The 17,930-nt window shown below is 42.0% G+C and overlaps 1 protein-coding gene across 1 annotated transcript; it reads left to right on the forward strand.

Moving 5' to 3' along the window:
- Positions 1-7,258: 7,258 nt before the first annotated feature.
- Positions 7,259-9,053, forward strand: LOC124613941. The gene is made up of 2 exons (XM_047142694.1): positions 7,259-7,383; positions 7,477-9,053. Exons 1-2 carry the CDS (start codon positions 7,280-7,282, stop codon positions 7,826-7,828), a joined length of 456 nt encoding a protein of 151 aa, XP_046998650.1. The 5' UTR covers positions 7,259-7,279; the 3' UTR covers positions 7,829-9,053.
- Positions 9,054-17,930: the final 8,877 nt, after the last annotated feature.

Raw genomic sequence — 17,930 nt, forward strand, 5'->3', positions numbered from 1 at the left:
ACTTCCACAAACTATTTCTAATACATCAAATTAGACCTATAACACTTGTTTAAGGGGACGATTTTACACCTTCCATATAACATTTGTCCAACGCCATAGAATGAAGAGGAACTTAATACGGGAGGGTTTTTAGGGCGTGCCAAGACTTCATTGCTTACATAAACGAGCACATAGACCTATCTGACGTTTCTCCATTGATGGCAGTTGGTCAACTGTTCCAAAACAGTGTTCAGTAGCCTAGGGGCAACTAGTCGGACATTCGTTTACTACTGCCCTTCCGCTTACAGGAAACATATTATCGTTCCTTTGCGTTTTCTCTCGTATTACTGACACACCGCGTGTGCTATAATTGAGTCGCAAACCATGACACTTACTGACAGAACTGAAAAATCTCTGGTAAAAGAACGAAGGAGTTCTCGCTTATTCTATGAGAGATGCGCAGTTATACTTCGGGTAATAGGATAGTGCAGGATTATTGAAGTGCGGCTATAGGCTAATAATTTCTGTAAGTGTGAAGTTTGTTTCACTTTTTTTCTCAGATTCTGTTGCCTCGTCTGAGACGAAGATACTAGGTCATTAAACGAATGACAACACACGTAGTAAAAAAAAGAAAAAGAAAACGAAGATTAGAAGTAAAAATATCCTTGAAATACAAAATATTTGTACTGTTACCTCCCTGTGAATACACTTACACAATACAGATATAAAATACTTAGATTCAACTATCATAGAATTTGTATCTGTTGAGAGCCTGTTGAATATCGAACATGCATAATTATTCACACATCGCACATCTCTTTTCAATTTCGTGTAGCATTCCACGAATGCTACAGTCACTTTCGAGTACGTCCATCTCATTAACTGAAAACACCTACCTATGTGTATCTGTACTGGGATACCAAGACGGGGAGTTTCGAGACGCATGAACAACAGTCAACACAAATATCGTGAACAGACTCTACGGATCATGCAGACAGCTTCATTTCCAAAGCTAAGAATATCTTTCATTTCTGTGCAGTCCCACATAAGAATGCGAATCCGCAGAGTATAACAGACGAAATGTCAACAAAGTGCATAATTCCTCGCGGAACAATGCCGGCTGAAACGTGTGAAGGTTTCGTTGTCGTGCGAATCTGTCGCAGCTATATTATACAACAGCCATATTGTTTCGTTTTCACTTCAGGCAGTAAAGTGAGGGTTATTTTTCTGAAAATTACTGAAATTTAATCACGTTGTCCCGTTTTCATTGACTCCTTGCCTGAAATGTGACAGAGAATGTAACCAGCGAATGAAGTTCTCTGAACTGTTAAAAACACTGTTAGCTGCAGTTACAACAGTAACTTAAACAATGCGAAACATTTAAATGTATTCCCAAGTGAACTCTGGCAGTAAGTGCAATTAAAGTGAAACCTCCGGCACACGTATGTTTTGCATCGCGAATTACAGTGGAAAATATCCGATAGTGCATAGAATTTATAGGATATAGTGCCCCTTTCTACTTTATTTCAGTCTCTTTTGTCTGTTTTGGACGGGTTTCCGTTATTTAGGAGGGATTAGATTCTTACACTCTCCACGGCATGTATGTCACATTTGTGGATCAGCTACGCTCAAGAAATTTCTAGGCAGATGATGCAATATGTCAGCTGATCTCACAGGTGTAGAATTTTGTGAGCCGACTGCCCGATATGTTTGTCGGGAAGACTACGCTGCAGTTACTTCCAAAGAATTCTAAGACCCTCGGTGTCTCGCGGGGAAGTTCTGGGTATGTCTAGTGTAAAAGAAAGGAAAGTTCAGTCGTGGCCTCTCCGAGCTGAGGAAAACTTAGTTCGTTAAGCAAAACAAGACTGAACGAGTAGTACAAATGCTACTTCTCAAATTGTCAAAAAAAAAAAAAAAAAGTATATGGTATTCAAGTAATAGGACAATCTCTCCGCCACCATTTCGCCTGCTTCTCATCACAGAAACTTGACACATAACAAGAACAGTTTCTGAATCTTTTACTTCATAGTACGTTGGCAGTCTGCTGCAAGTGAGAAATGTTGCACATCTCTGCGTTCTTGGTCAGGTTATGGTAATGACAGGATGCTGTTTCAAGAGTTACCGGCCAACAAATAGCATACTTTGCCTTATTTGTTCAGTGAATGGAAAACTTGTTCGTATGACTCTGCTGCTAGATGTGCATCACATGTGTTGTGACACAAAGTTTCGTACTGAGGGTAATCATGAGCATGATAGGTCGCGAACTTTGTAGACTCTACTGCAACTCCGAGGTAATAACTAAGAAAACGGTGGGACAGCGAATGAAACATTTAGGAGTGCTCATATTGCGAGGTAAATTCTGGTTGTCCAAGATATACAGTGGTATTCCAGACAGTGCCACGCAAGTTCTATAAGACGATTGCAGACCTGAAATTTAAACCCGTTCTTTGAATGTGGGGACGTAGAAGGTCTTAAATGTAATATATTTGTGGGTCAATGACGGAAACTAACGAAGCACGCCCTACTCTTGCAGCTCAGGAAAATGGAAGAGAGCAGATCGTTCGACATCGGAACGGTCCTCGCAACGACGGACATCACAATTTTCTAGTTCTTGTCAAATTAGCTAGCAACGGTGGAATTGGAATTGTAACAGTGTATAGCTCTTCCACTGGAGAGGGAGAGAGGGCCTTGAAGAAATTTCGTTTGTTGTGTTGATGGAAAACGCCATACATCAACTGCCATCAACTGCGTATAAATACTTCTTTATTCAGAACCGAATTCAATCCCAGATCATTATAAGGCTTCTTAAAGCCATTTGCAACAGCTTACATGGCAATTTTGAAACTGTGGCGTCAAACAGCAAAACTTCATCCTACATTACTGCTGTCAAATAGTAAAATAAATTGCGTTGTCATTAATAAGATGTACCTAACGCTTTCAGTCTTAGTTCGAATTAAACAGTCGCGTTTCAACATTTCGCGTGGCGGATTTCATACACTGCCACATCCCACTATCAATACCTACAAGCAGTGTGACGCCATTTTGACAAAATATACTTAGTTATTTTTTATGTATACAGTGTTGATCGTTTTATAATCTGTGTGCATTTTCATGTCTGCACCTGATATGGTGAACCAAGACAGTGTTACTGAACTATAATCGTGGCAAACTCGTAATATGGATTTGAAAATGGAATGATACATACAATTCGAATACTAACGGAGGTAATTTTCGCTTGTGTCATTTTGATTACTTTCTACCCGCCCTACTCACTTGAGTCTCACAGTCTGTAGAGGGTAAATTGGAATCCCCCACACCACGACCCAGGTTTCCCATGGAATGTACCACCACTAATGGTACAGAAGCAAGATACCTTCAAAATCTCCCGCTTACCATGTTTGGTCCACCTAGAATGCATATTTTCAACCAAATTACATCTTATTTGGAATCGGGACCAACCATACTCAATATTATCCTAGCGAACAAACTGTCCACTGATTTTGTACCAATTCATAGCGTCCAGCGTGAACTTCTCGGCGACATGTCGGAATCGTCGCCGACGAAGACGAAAAGTCTAATCGCCGATATATTGTGACCGTTGAACACTGTAAACTGGTAGTAAACCTGTGCCATTTTCAGTGAACTAGTACGCCGGAACAAACAGGAGAGTACTATGGCATTATTTACGGACAGGAAGACACATTACACACCAGCTGTTTTCGAAATAAACATTACGTCTAAAATTTAAAATTTCATCGCTGGTAACATTTAGTTCCTCGTCCTCGTTCTATGTGGTTATTATAATCTTTTATTAAAGACATTAGTTCTCGACCTTTTCATGCTCGCTTCTGCGGGTAACTAAAATCAGGTTGGTGCGCAAGTTCGTAGACTGTTTCCATAAATTTAATAAACACAACAGACACACATAACAGAGACTTTAGTAATCAATAATATATTCTCCTTCACTATTTACAACAGTCTGCCAACGATGGGGTAGACTTTTATTTCCTTAACTGCAGAAATAATTGGTTTTTAGGCAAAGAATTCGTCGAACCATGTTCGGAGCGCATTTTGATCCGGAAAGGAAGTTCCTTTTAAGGATGTTCGGTAGAGAGCGGAAAAGGCGAAAATCTATTGATGAGGTGAATAAGGTGACTGCGGAATGACTTCCCAACCCAACTCCTGTACAGTGTTTCTTATCAGTCTAGCAGAATGCGGGCCGGTATTATCGTGGAGTGGCATCACTTCACGCCGTCTTCCTGATCGTTATTCTCGGATTGCTTCTGCAAGACGTCTCAGTTGCTGACAATAAAAGTCAGCATTGATGGTTGCACCTCAGGGACGCAGTTCGTAGTTCACCACATAGCCAGTGTTCAGCCGGCCGGAGTGGCCGAGCGGTTCTAGGCGCTACAGTCTGGAACTGCGCGATCGCTGCGGTTGCAGGTTCGAATCCTGCCTAGGGCATGGATGTGTGTGATATCGTTAGGTTGGTTAGGTTTAAGTAGTTCTCAGTTCTAGGGGATTGATGACCTCACCAGTTAAGTCCCATCGTGCTCAGAGCCATTTGAACCATAGCCAGTGTTCCACCATATGCGTAACATTATCTTTTGTGGATGCGCGCAGGTGTTTATACTGGGAGTTACTCGTTTGTTTGGGCTCAACGATTCCACTCTATTTCTTATGTTGGCATAGAGACACCATTTCCTGTCACTAGTAATGATACAGGATAGGAATGCTCAGTGTTGTTCGCGAGCCAATTGATGACGAGCAAGGAGAGGTGCGCATATGGCCACCCGCTAATTTTTTGTGATTTTGGCTCAGAAGACGCGGTGCTCATTGCATGCAAATGTCGCATAATTGTGGAATGTCATTCTTCGTCACATTTGCCAGTTCTCGAATACATTGATGTGGAGCATTGTGGATTAATGCGTTTCTCTTCAACAAACCCCGAAGGTCTTCCCGAACATGGAGAGTCACTAACACCAAAGCGGTCCTCATTGAAACGAGAAAACTATTTTCTTGCCGTGCTCTATGCAGTGTCAATATCGCCATACATGGCACAAATGTTTCTCTTTGCCTCCACTCCTGTCACCCCTCTATTGAACCCAAACAGAAGAACATGTCGGGATTGTGTCGATTTCTTCACTTGGCACTCTGTTTTCTATCTTCTACATCTACATCTACATGATTACTCTGCAATTCACATTTAAGTGCTTGGCAGAGGGTTCATCGAACCACAATCATACTGTCTCTCTACCACTCCACTCCCGAACAGCGCGCGGGAAAAACGAACACCTAACCCTTTCTGTTCGAGCTCTGATTTCTCTTATTTTATTTTGATGATCATTCCTACCTATGTAGGTTGGGCTCAACAAAATATTTTCGCATTCGGAAGAGAAAGTTGGTGACTGAAATTTCGTAAATAGATCTCGCCGCGACGAAAAACGTCTTTGCTTTAATGACTTCCATCCCAACTCGCGTATCATATCTGCCACACTCTCTCCCCTATTACGTGATAATACAAAACGAGCTGCCCTTTTTTGCACCCTTTCGATGTCCTCCGTCAATCCCACCTGGTAAGGATCCCACACCGTGCAGCGATATTGTAACAGAGGACGAACGAGTGTAGTGTAAGCTGTCACTTTAGTGGACTTGTTGCATCTTCTAAGTGTCCTGCCGATGAAACGCAACCTTTGGCTCGCCTTCCCCACAATGTCATCTATGTGGTCTTTCCAACTGAAGTTGTTCGTGCACTATCTGAAAAGGACAAAATGACAACAGGCAAACTCAAATAACAACAGTGAACTACAAATGAAAAATGAAAGTGGATTAAGAAATCCGTAGCATCCTGAACACCAACACGCAAAACAAAAATGTTACGAACTTATGCACCAATCTAACACTTTGTGGACAGTTTCTCTCTCCGATCTGCCACGACTGGCGTTGCTCTCTCTAAGTAATTAGGCTAATTGCTAATATTCCTCCATCTCTGAAATATGTTCATGGTGGAGAGATAACGGCACGTATATTAATGATGAGGGCAAATGTCTAGAATCTAAACAGTACGGTAGTTGTAGAATGTAGGATCTGCAGCGAATTGACGCATGCTGCAGGGAATGGCAATTGAATCTCAATGTAGACAAGTGTAACGTGCTGCGAATACATAGAAAGATAAATCCCATATCATTTAGCTACAAAATAGCAGGTCAGCAACTGGAAGCAGTTAGTTCCATAAATTATCTGGGAGTACGCATTAGGAGTGATTTAAAATGGAATGATCATATAAAGTTGATCGTCGGTAAATCAGATGCCAGACTGAGATTCATTGGAAGAATCCTAAGGAAATGCAATCCGAAAACAAAGGAAGTAGGTTACAGTACGCTTGTTCGCCCACTGCTTGAATACTGCTCAGCAGTGTGGGATCCGTACCAGATAGGGTTGATAGAAGAGATAGAGAAGATCCAACGGAGAGCAGCGCGCTTCGTTACAGTATCATTTAGTAATCGCGAAAGCGTTACGGAGATGATAGATAAACTCCAGTGGAAGACTCTGCAGGAGAGACGCTCAGTAGCTCGGTACGGGCTTTTGTTGAAGTTTCGAGAACATACCTCCACCGAGGAGTCAAGCAGTGTGTTTCTCCCTCCTACGTATATCTCACGAAGAGACCATGAGGATAAAATCAGAGAGATTAGAGCCCGCACGGAAGCATACCGACAATCCTTCCTTCCACGAACAATACGAGACTGGAATAGAAGGGAGAACTGATAGAGGTACTCAGGGTACCCTCCGCCACACACCGTCAGGTGGCTTGCGGAGTATGGATGTAGATGTAGATGTAGAATGTAATCGACAACAGGAGAGGAGCTGTTTTCCATAAATGTAAGTTTTGCGTTTTCTGCTTTGTTAAGCTGGAAGTGGCTGTTGCTATTTCCCGTGTAGCGGTGACCCCGCCCGGAGTGTAGCCACTCGGCTCGGTGAAACCCTGCTATTACGGCGGGCGGTCGGCACGACGCGTGGCCTTGACGGCGGCTAGGAGAAGCACATGTCATTACCGAGGAAGGGGTAGGGCAGGGAAAGAGATAGGCATCTGTCGGCGGCGACGTGGCGGGAGGAAGACTGGGAGGGGGAGGGGGAGGGGCAGGGGGAGGGGCAGCGCGGGTGGGGGCGTCGCCGGCGCCGGCCCGGCCGCCGCTCGCCACTCGCGCGCCGGACGTCGAGCAGGGAGCAGCGTCGGCGGGCGCAGCGGCCGGCGTGAATGGGTGGCCCGGGATCCGCCTCCTCCGAGCTCAGCGCCGTCGACATGCCGTCGGGCACCTCAGTGCGGCCCCGCAAGGGCGCCTCCGCCTTCGACGAGGCCGCGCCCAACGGCGACTACCGCCGGCCGCGCCGCCGCCTCCGCAAGAGGTAACCCACAGCACGCCGCCTCCTCCCCTTCCCCCAACACTCTGTGTCGGTGTGTCTCTCTCTATCGCTGTCTGTGTCCGCTTTTGTTGTCAGCACCGCCGCACGCCGTGACACTTGCACCGCTCGCACGCCCGCCCGCCTCCACGCTTACTGTCGCTCTGCTGACTGCTGGGTGTCTCGCACGCTACCTCCGTGCCGGTGTCCAGGAGGATGTGGCCGGTTCGCACGTTGGAGCGGCTGTCGTCGGACCGGCGCATGCGCCGTCGCGCCGCTACTCCCTGAGATATCGACAGTCAGCTGTTTGGTCCCGTACCCATGGCAACAGCCGCCATTTTGCGGCGCGACCAATCACAGGCTCTCATCTGTGAGCAGCTTGTCTACGCACATTTTTTATAAATCGATCATTATTCAACAACCGACAAGACAATCAAAGAAGCAGATTTAAAATTAGTGTACATATTTCGTCGCCATTATGTTGAATTCGACGCATAGATTCTGAAGTAAAGCGTGTCACGTATCAAAACATAATATCATTATAAGCAGGCTAATGTATTTAGAGACTCCGATTTGTTTTTAAATCTTCTGCCGTTTACGTCCGTCCTTATTTCCTTTCACACTTACTCTTATTTACGAATACAATGTAAACTGTTTTACTTGATTTGTTCCACAAACTTGTGCTTCATTCTATGACCCAAACCCAACAAAGACATTCTTAAATAAATACAATTAATCTCATAGCACGAGCATTGTGTCACATGTGAATCAGATTAACAAAGTCTACTGAAATTTTCGTAACATTGTGACAAATTCGACATATAAATTCCACAGTGAAGAATTTCCTCAATAACTGTCATATATCACGCATGTAATATAAATAGTATAATGTGTTATCACACCTGACAATGTTTGTTGAATATCCAGCTGTTTTATATCTGTATATACTTTTTCTTGTATTTGATTCTATTTAGCAGTATCACCTGAGTGGTTCCATAAACGTCATTCTGTAACACATACCTAACAAGAATGTTCTTTAAATAGAACATAGTTAGCTAAATTGGAACTATTCAACTTAACTGAGAAGTTAAAATTCATCAATACTAAAGCTTTTCCTCAAATGTGGCTTCTACTGTTGTTGTATTAAAATCTGCTGTGATGTGCCCTCATCGTAGTTATGTCTCAGCAATAATTTCAGTATTTACAAAATTAATAACAAGTAATATATCTAGACTGGCTTGTACTTTGAGTGTATAAGAAGACAAACATTTGTAGACAACTGTTTGAATGGTGTTTGCCTGTGTCATATTTTTAAAAAATGCACTCCTTGTGTTCACTGATTTTAATTTGAAGCAACAACTGAGCATGATTTCCTTTGCTTGATTTCACTAATATTATCAGTTAGTCAGATGTTGTGCCACATAAAATCAGTTAAAAATATTGCTAGACAAATAACTTCTTTTCTGTTATTCATTTCTATTGTTGAAAACTAATATAGTTCGCTACATGTATTTTATATTCATCTAAGAAAATTGTGACATCTCATCATGCAGTATTTTCCGACCATAGATACCAATTTAAAATGTAGTTATAACATACATAAATGTGACATTCCAGTAAATAATTTTTCTGCATAACGTCTCGTTCTGTAACATAAATGGATTTATTTTTCTGCAGTGATGTGTTTTTATCTTGCGCTAATGAACCTTTGACCACTGTATGATTCCAGTGAACTTTTCACTCGACGGCACAGAACGCTTAACTTATTCAGACATTTTGAAATAGAAAGCAGATAACTTATATCAGACAATTTTCTATTGGCATTGTTCTCTGTTTACTGTTCCTACTCACAATGTCACTCAACTAAAAGTAAAGCAAGCTGCACATTTTGCATCAGAAGTTGCTTAAGGAATCATGTAACTTGTTAACATAGGTTATTTCTTTCTGCGGCCCCTACATAAATTATTCAATATACATAAGCTGTTAAACAGTAACCATTGTTCCTTTGTTGCCATCATTGTGAAAGATTCCAATCAGGAAAGGACTGTGTTCGACAGAATGAAAGTAGTCATCCTTTACTCCTTTTGTTAGCTGTGTCGAACTCTGTATATGCATTTTTAGAAGTTGAGAACATTCTTTTCTATGGGACAGAATGATAAAGTAACTCCTCACTATTACAGTCAATTGTTGAAGATTTCTATCTCTTTTGCGAATTTTACAGTATTATTCTATACAGATGTCACTACATCACAACTAAGCACTGAGCTTCAGTTTCCAAACATTGGTTATTTATGGTATATTACTTATGTTCAGTAAATAAAATAATGCTTGAAAACTTGAAGCATAAATGTCGTGTAACTTTCTATGACACAAATAACTAAATAAGTAGAGATAATACTCTTCCAGATTATGCTGGGAATATATTTATACTTCATTTTTACCATAGAAGCTGATTTATGCATAAATCAAGCTCGTCCTGCTAAGACCACTAGAGAACTTACTAATCCGCTATTTTATGCAAAAGCAACGGTTCTGTGTTGATTTCATTATGAAATATGGAAGTGATATAATAAGTTTTTAGGAACTGTAGCGATGTTCATCAAGGTAGAAGAAATCGATTTTCTCTGTTTATTAATGCAGGTGAAGGCTACGTTAAGAACTTTATAGTGGAATTATTAACGCTACAAGTGGCCGACTTGAACACGGTTCTACTTGTACACACGTTCTGTACGCTACTCACCATGGTGTGAGTTCTACAGCTGGTCGATTCAGTAAGTGGCGATAGAAAGCGCAACAGATGTGCTCCGGAATGAAGATGCAAACATAGTATTTCAGCGAATGTGCTGCCTAAGTCAGGGATGGGTGAATTTGCAACAACAGGGGCACTAGCAGAGATACATTCCACTTTCTTATTGTGACGTCTGACAAATAACCGGAAATAGGGGCGAAGAAGAGAACCAGGTTACAAGGCAACGAAGAATAATTTCACACTGCGCCAGGAATTATTCTGTTTGGTACAAGCTGCCGAGGGAGATTTATGTATCCTATTCTGTGTTATGGAGGTTGAAAAAGACATTTTAGAATTCCCAAATTTTTTTTTTTGCCGAGTTCATTCATTATGTTGCACATATTTCGTGTTTTCATATACCACCAACGAACGGCACATGAATTACCATAGTAGGGGGCCTTAAATGTAAGTCCTATTTTTTGTATGTTTTGGAAAGTCCAGCGGATGTAATGGTTCCATTTATTGCGGCTTGCTTTTATACCATATCGGACAATGGGATGCTTCTCTTATCTAGAGCCAATACTCAGCTTTACGGTACGGAAATTACGCTGCATAATGACTGATGCTTTTACTTCTCTGACTTGTTTGCCACCGTCTTGTGAAGCGTCATCAGTAGATCCTGTAACGACCAGACATAGAAACATGTTGTCGTCGTCATAAGCTGTTCGACTTCCGAGGCTATAGTAGTTTCCTAGGTTTTTCCATACATTACGGTGTTGCGCCTCGATTTTTTTCTAATCCCATGTATTATTCTTCCTTTTTTCGACTTCTCGGTCTTTTCGTATCTCCATTTCAACAAAGAACGTCACTGCTGCATATCTTTGAAAGTATTTTCTGATCCGTCCCAGATATCATCAATTGGTTCTGACACCCCAGAAAAAAGCAACAAGGCAATATTTAAATACGCTAAGGCATCTTAAAGAGTTTAAACTTACGAAGAAGACGTTGAAAGCCCTTCTGTGTATAAAGTCGGATATAAAATAATTAAAGAATCTTAATAAAGCTGCTTTGGACCACGTTTAACCTTCTCGACATTGCAGAGTGGAAGTATTTACTGAACTTGAATGTTTACTAACGAATTTGTCAACAGCTGTAGTACTTATATTTCGCAACTAGTTTCACACCTTACAGGTTCGTATTCAAGCCTCGCTACTGAGATTGCACTGCAAGCGCCTGACCTTAATAATGAACATCAAAATGGCAATATAAGCTTTATAAAATAGTTGCAGAATGAATGTCGCAATCCACACGTCCCTCTTGTCAAGTCAAAATAAGTTTCATTTTGACTTGCTAAGAGGCATATGTGGATTATGGCATCCATTCTGCAAACATTTTATAAAGCATGTGTTGCCCCCGATGATCATTATTAAGCCTTGCAATGCATCCTCAGTAGGCCAGGCCTGAAAACGAACAGTTAAAGTTTGAAAGTAGTCTCCAAATATAACTACCACAGCTGTTGACAGATTCATTAAGAACCGCTTTATGAAATTTAATAAAGTTTCTGTACCCTGTTAACAAAATGTCGAAACTAAAAAAAAAATATTGGATTGTGACTCATGCAGATCTTAGTTATATTCATTACGCGGTGCAGTACTTACCGCAGAAAATGATACAGGAGCAAAGACTTACCATACTGAAGCAAACGGACAAACACGTCTGTTAGGTGGGTCAGTATGGTTGACTGCGAGGTTTGGATAAGTTGTTAATGTTTCTATTCATTCTCCATTAATCTGTAGATGTGTAACTACGAATATAAGGTTATTTCTCATAAGCAAAATGAGTTTATGACATCACCAACTTTATTAATGCTATTTTATTTTGACAAGCAAGACACGATTTCAGAACTTGTTCTCATTATTCTTACATATTTTCACACGTCATCGACTATTGGTGTGTTTTTCTAAGCGAGACTCAGCGTTCTGTATTTTATTTCGTCTGTTTTACTTTGTGTTAGTGTTGAAATTCACCTAACTATTTCTCATTATAAGAATCAGTACGTACACAGAAATATGTTTTAAAAGGTGACTGGTCAGTGTTATGGGATGCACTTTGTTAAGCATAATGTACGTTTTGCCGTTATTTAATTAAACTTGAACAATAAAATGAACTGGCAAATAACAGCAGTGGCAGTTCCTCACAGTACTAGGACTGCTGCCTGTGGTGATCTGGGCACATCTAATCAAAAAGATCGGGGGTGGGGGGTGGGGGGGAGGAGGTGGGGGGGGGTGAAGGTCAATGATTTTCAACGCATTATGTGATGAAGTACTCTTCCCTTCCCCTCTTCTCACCGACTCTTCCCCCTATTCATCCCTCCCCTCTCCAGCCAATCACAGCCTGGTATTAAAATGAGAGCCAATCACAGCCTAGTATTAAAATGAGAAAGTCAATAACAGCTTGGTAATTTAGCGGGCATTAAAATTAAAAAGCCATTACATCAGAATGTAGCCATCTTGGCTATGGTCAAAATCATCTGAACACAGTGAAATTTTTGTGCCATGTTCAAACATTACATATGATTCTTCACCTTAATTGCGTGTGTTGGCACTATTCAACACACAAACACACACACACACACACACACACACACACTCACGTTCAGAAGGTTCACATTTATTCTTCCAAGAAATTGCATAAAAGCTTAACTTGCAATATCTGAAAATACCTAACAGTTTGGGAAGTGTCTGGAAGCTCTGAATTTTTTATACCATATTCACCCAAAAAAATTGATACAGGAAGTACGTAACTATATTTCGAAGTACTTTACAGCGTGCTCAAATGTATCCCAGTGCTCTCACCTTTTTGCGCCATATTCAAAAGTATTTATCCAAAGATTACCTATAGCAACACTTGATGTAAAGTTCGATTTATTTATCATAGATGGTGTAAGGCACAATGGAGACACAAATTTAGTATCTTCCACATCTAAATATTGTTCTGCTATGAATATCAAGTGCCACAGGACAGACAGGGTGTTGCCACTTCCAACAAGTATCGTCTTACTTAACCCAATACATTTGACTCTCTGCTCAGTGTTATATGATATTCATGCCGCATTGCAAAAATAATCGTGGACACTACTATTGAGCTACTTACACCTTAAATCGCACTTGTCGACGAAAGTTAACAGTGTTATTCTCGCGTCAAAAACTCGTCTCTCAGCACTTGCACGTTTACGCGTATTTTGGACGATGAACTTCCAATGGGAAACGACAGGGAAAATTAGACCAAAGAGTTCTTGCTAATATTGTTTTCAGTCCTTTGTAGTCTTCAATGCAACAGCACTAAATGCAGACATCACGCATGTTTTGTGTCTTGAAACGTTTTGGAAAAAGATCTCTTGCACACATCTTGCTGACATTAGATATATGAAATCAGACTCTGAAACAGTTTTGAGGAAAAGATGAGGTGTAGAAACACAGGTCTGGCTGTACCAGTTTTTTTTAAATCGTTGTTAATAAACAGGTAAACAAGAGTTCAGTCATAGCGGCACAATCATCGTCTCCAAATTACTCTGCTACTGTACGCAGTGCACAACTCTGTAAAAGGTGCTCATACCCCTCCGCATTTAGCGTTTTCTTGAGCGCAAAAAGGGGACCAAACCCTAACCACGGTAAACATCCCCATGCTGTAAAATCACCTCCTCCGTACTTGTCTGTTCGCTCTGCCATACGCTGGCAGGTATCATTTTCCAGCAATTCGCCAAAACCAACTTTCTACAAGGTATAGCGTGATTTATCACTCCAAATCACTCATTTCCAGTCTTCCACTGTTCACTGGAGACGCGCTTTGCACCACCTCAAGCGTCGCTTATCACCGACTGTAGAAAGGTGTGGCTTAGGAAGAGCTGCTTGACCATTGTCCCCCTTTTCTTACTAGTCACGTACTCTCCTGCTCCACTCGCAAATAGAGCGATGGAAAACGATTGTCTATATGCCTCCGCATGAACCCTAATTTCTCGTATTTTACCTTTGTTGTCCTTACGCACGATGTATGTTAGCGGTAGTAAAATTGTTCGGCAGTGAGCGCCAGATGCCGGTTCTCTAAATTTTCTCAATACTGTTTCTTCCTCTAGGGATTCCCATCTGAGTTTCTGAAGCATTCCGTAACAATTATGTTTTGTTCGAACATACCGGTAACAAATCTAGCAACCCGCCTCTAAATTACTTCGAAGTCTTCTCGTTCAATCTGACCTGGTACGGATTCCAGACACTCGAACAGTACTCGAGAATAGGTCGCACCAGCGTCCTATATGCGGTCTCCTTAACAAGTGAACCACTTTTTTTCCTAAAATTCTCCCAATAAACCGAAATCGATAAATCGCCTTCCCCACCACAGTTCTCACGTGCAAGTTTCATCTCATATCGCTTTGCAGCGTTACGCCCAAATATTTAAACGACTTGACTGTCTCAGGCAGAACACTGGTAATACTGTAACCGAACATTACAGGTTTGATCTTCCTACTCATCCGCATTAACTTAAATTTTTCCACATTTAGGGTTAGCTGCCATTCCCCCACACGAACTATAAATTTGGTCTAAGCAGTCTTGTATTTTTCACAGTCACTCAACTTCGACATCTTACCATACACCACAGCATCATCAGTAAAGAACCTCAGAAAGCTGCCCACCCTTTCCGCCAAATCATTTATGTATAGAGAGAACAACAGCGGTCCTATCACACTTCCCCGAGGCACCAATGATGAACACTCGCCGTGGTGGACAACATACTGGGTTCTATTGCTTAAGAGGTCTTCGAGCCACCCACACATCTGTGAACTTATTTCATCAGCTTGAACTTCGTTAATAGCTTGCAATGGGGCGCCGTGTCAAATGCTTTCCGAAAATCTAGAAATATTGAATGTGCCTGTTGCCCTTCATCCATTGTTCGCTGTATATCATGTGAGAAAAAGGCAAGCTGAGTTTCGGACGAAGGATGCTTGCGAGAACTATGCTCATTCGTGGACATAAGCTTCTTAGTCTCAAGAAATTTTATTATGTTCAATCTGAGAATATGTTCAAGGATTCTGCAGCAAATGGAAGTTAGGGGTATTCGTCTGTAATTTGGCGGGTCCGTTTTACCCTTCCCATTTACAAGAGTCAGTTGCAATTTTTTCTTATCACCTGGGACTTTGTGCTGGGCGAGAGATTCAGAATAAATGCGGGCAAGATAAGATGCCAGTACCGTAAAATCGAAGTGGGACTCCATTCTAACCTGGTGATTTGATAATTGTTGTATGCTTCGCGCATAGGTATTTTCACAGACACAGGAATCTCGATTAACCTTTGCTTGTCGTCATTTGTGCGTTCAGTTTTGAACTGAGAGTGCAACAGCCTCTGCTTCCTCAGCATCCCACGAATTTTATTACGTAAGCATGGTGAGTCTTTTCCGTCCTTCACCCACTTACAAGACACGTAACTCTCTCTCTCTTATCCACTCTTTCCAGGAAAAGCACTCTCCTAGAATCTTGTCTGATTTCTTAACTTTCGTAATCATAGTTGCTATAATGACATCATGATCGCTAATTCCCATTTCTATAGTGACACTGTCGCTAAAGTCCGGCTTATTTTTAGCCAGAAGGTCTAAGATATTTCCACTGCGTGTGGGCTTCCAAGGTAGCAGCTCAAGATTGTTTTCAGAAAATGTCTTCGAAGGTATTTCGCATGACTGTCTGTCCGTGCCCCTACGATGAATATGTAGACATCCCGGCGTATCATCGCTAAGTTAAAGTCGCCTCCAACTGGTATTGCTTGATCTGCTTGCTTACGAGCTATTGACTGTAGACTTTGTTTGATTGACTCTATAACTGTCACAGCAGAATCGGGTGGCCGGTAAAAGTATATACGTGACCAGATATTTCACTGTCACTCTGAACTTCGACCTCAATAGAGACAATATTTTTGTCAACTCCACCTCCTATGCCCCCTGATCTATCTTTCCGATATACGTTCCACGACTGGCTAAATATCTCAGAGCCTGCCCCTTCGTGTTTCAACCAGCTCTCGGTGCCAAGAATAATTTGAGCTCGAGAACTTTCCCAGAGGGCAGTAAATTTGGGAACTTTATTACGAATATTTCGGCAGTTTACTGATAAAATTATGACAGTCGAAATGGTTTTATTCTGACCGCCGTTAGACATCCATTGCTGCATATAGACTGGCAAGCGTTCATCAGAGCGCCTCAAACTACCTCCTAGCCTGAAAAACCCCCATGTGCATTCCACAAGTTCTCTGCTACCCGAATACCTGCTTCCTTTGTGTAGTGTACCCTTGACCTATCAGGTGGAAGGGGGGGGGGGGGGTCCCTCAAATCCCCACACGATAACGTCACAGACTCGACGAAGCCTGTGATTGAGACCTTCCACTGAGCTCCAAGCTAAAGGATCTCGATCAATTCTGGGAAAGATGCCGCAAATTGCGAGCTCTGCTCGTATCCTATGCGTGAGGCCGTCAGTCTTAGCCACTTCCGCCAGCCGCCTGAACGAACTAAGGTTAGCGTCAGAACCATGCGACAGGCGTCGTTGGTGCCGACGTGAGTCACAGCTTGCTGACGACTGCACCGTGTACGCTCGATAGCCACAGGCAAGGCCGCCTCCACATCTCGGATGAGGACCCCGGCAGACATATCGAGTGCACATTTGCTTTCTTACAAGCTGCGAACGCTATCAGCCTAAGGGGCTCCATAACGTGCCTAACATTGGAGCTCCCAATAAGTTGTAAACCCCTTCCCCCATGTACCTGCTCGGACCCTGCTGAAGGAGCGGCTACCTGTCCACTCAGAGGGTGAGTAGGTGAGGCCAGGCGGCCAGATTCCACATTAGCCCACCGCCTCAAACGACGCAAACGCGTTACTACCGGCGTCTCACACTGCTGTGAGGGCGGGATCACCGCGTCGGCTGCACAAGGATGGACCTCGGAAGCAGAGCCCCACAGTTACAATAATTTTGGTTTAAGAAAGAAGACAGTTAACAGTGTCATTGCATGCAATTTTCCAGTGACATTAAATAACGTTGGTTCTTCATCTGACTGAACATGTACATGATTTCACATTATTTTGGCCTTGTATCCATGACAAACTATTCGAATGTTTTTGAATAGTAAGTAGTGCAAGCAGAGTGATTGCTATTGCGTTTTTTAATGTCGATATTTCACTGGTTTGCTATCATGGCCTTTTATTGACACGGAACTTCGTAGTCGAACTACAATTTTTATTAAAAACCCCGGCAGACATATCGAGTGCACGTTTGTTTTATTACAAGCTCCGAACACTATCTGCCTAAGGTACAAACATAAATACTATAAATTCAGGTGAAATAACATTCACTATTCTACATCCATGACTTCACTCAGAGCATTCACGGAACTTGCAAAACACTCGTGTGAATAGCGCTACGGAAATGTGACATTTATAATGGGAACTTTATGTGCTGAGAAAAATCCATCTATAATTATTGTGTAAAATTTGTTTCCCCTGCCTGCGCCATTAATTGAAAATTTTCTGCTCTATAACGTGGGCCAATCTCACCACGACTTTTGCCAAACAAAAACTCGATTGTCTGTTTACCTAGCATTTCATGTCTAATTTTGAGCCAAAACGACAGCGTTTCTTGTCCTTGCTATGTTCAATTCGCGGCGTGGGTAAATTGTGCTTCCTCACACTCTCTTCTAGACTGTAAAGCATTCTCAGCCTACCAGTACTTCGATTACCAAAGTTAATGACAGAATCTTAAGGTTAATGATTTAATATCTTCTTTAACGTAAATAGACTC

This window comes from Schistocerca americana, chromosome 4 (genome assembly GCF_021461395.2).
Source record: "Schistocerca americana isolate TAMUIC-IGC-003095 chromosome 4, iqSchAmer2.1, whole genome shotgun sequence".
NCBI lineage: Eukaryota > Metazoa > Arthropoda > Insecta > Orthoptera > Acrididae > Schistocerca > Schistocerca americana.

Bases quoted from the DNA above. Each gene is read 5' to 3' on its own strand.
- LOC124613941 (XM_047142694.1), top strand. From the start codon at position 7,280: ATGCCGTCGGGCACCTCAGTGCGGCCCCGCAAGGGCGCCTCCGCCTTC. The intron at 7,384-7,476 runs GTAACCCACAGC...TTTTGTTGTCAG, and splicing joins CGCCGCCGCCTCCGCAAGAG to CACCGCCGCACGCCGTGACA.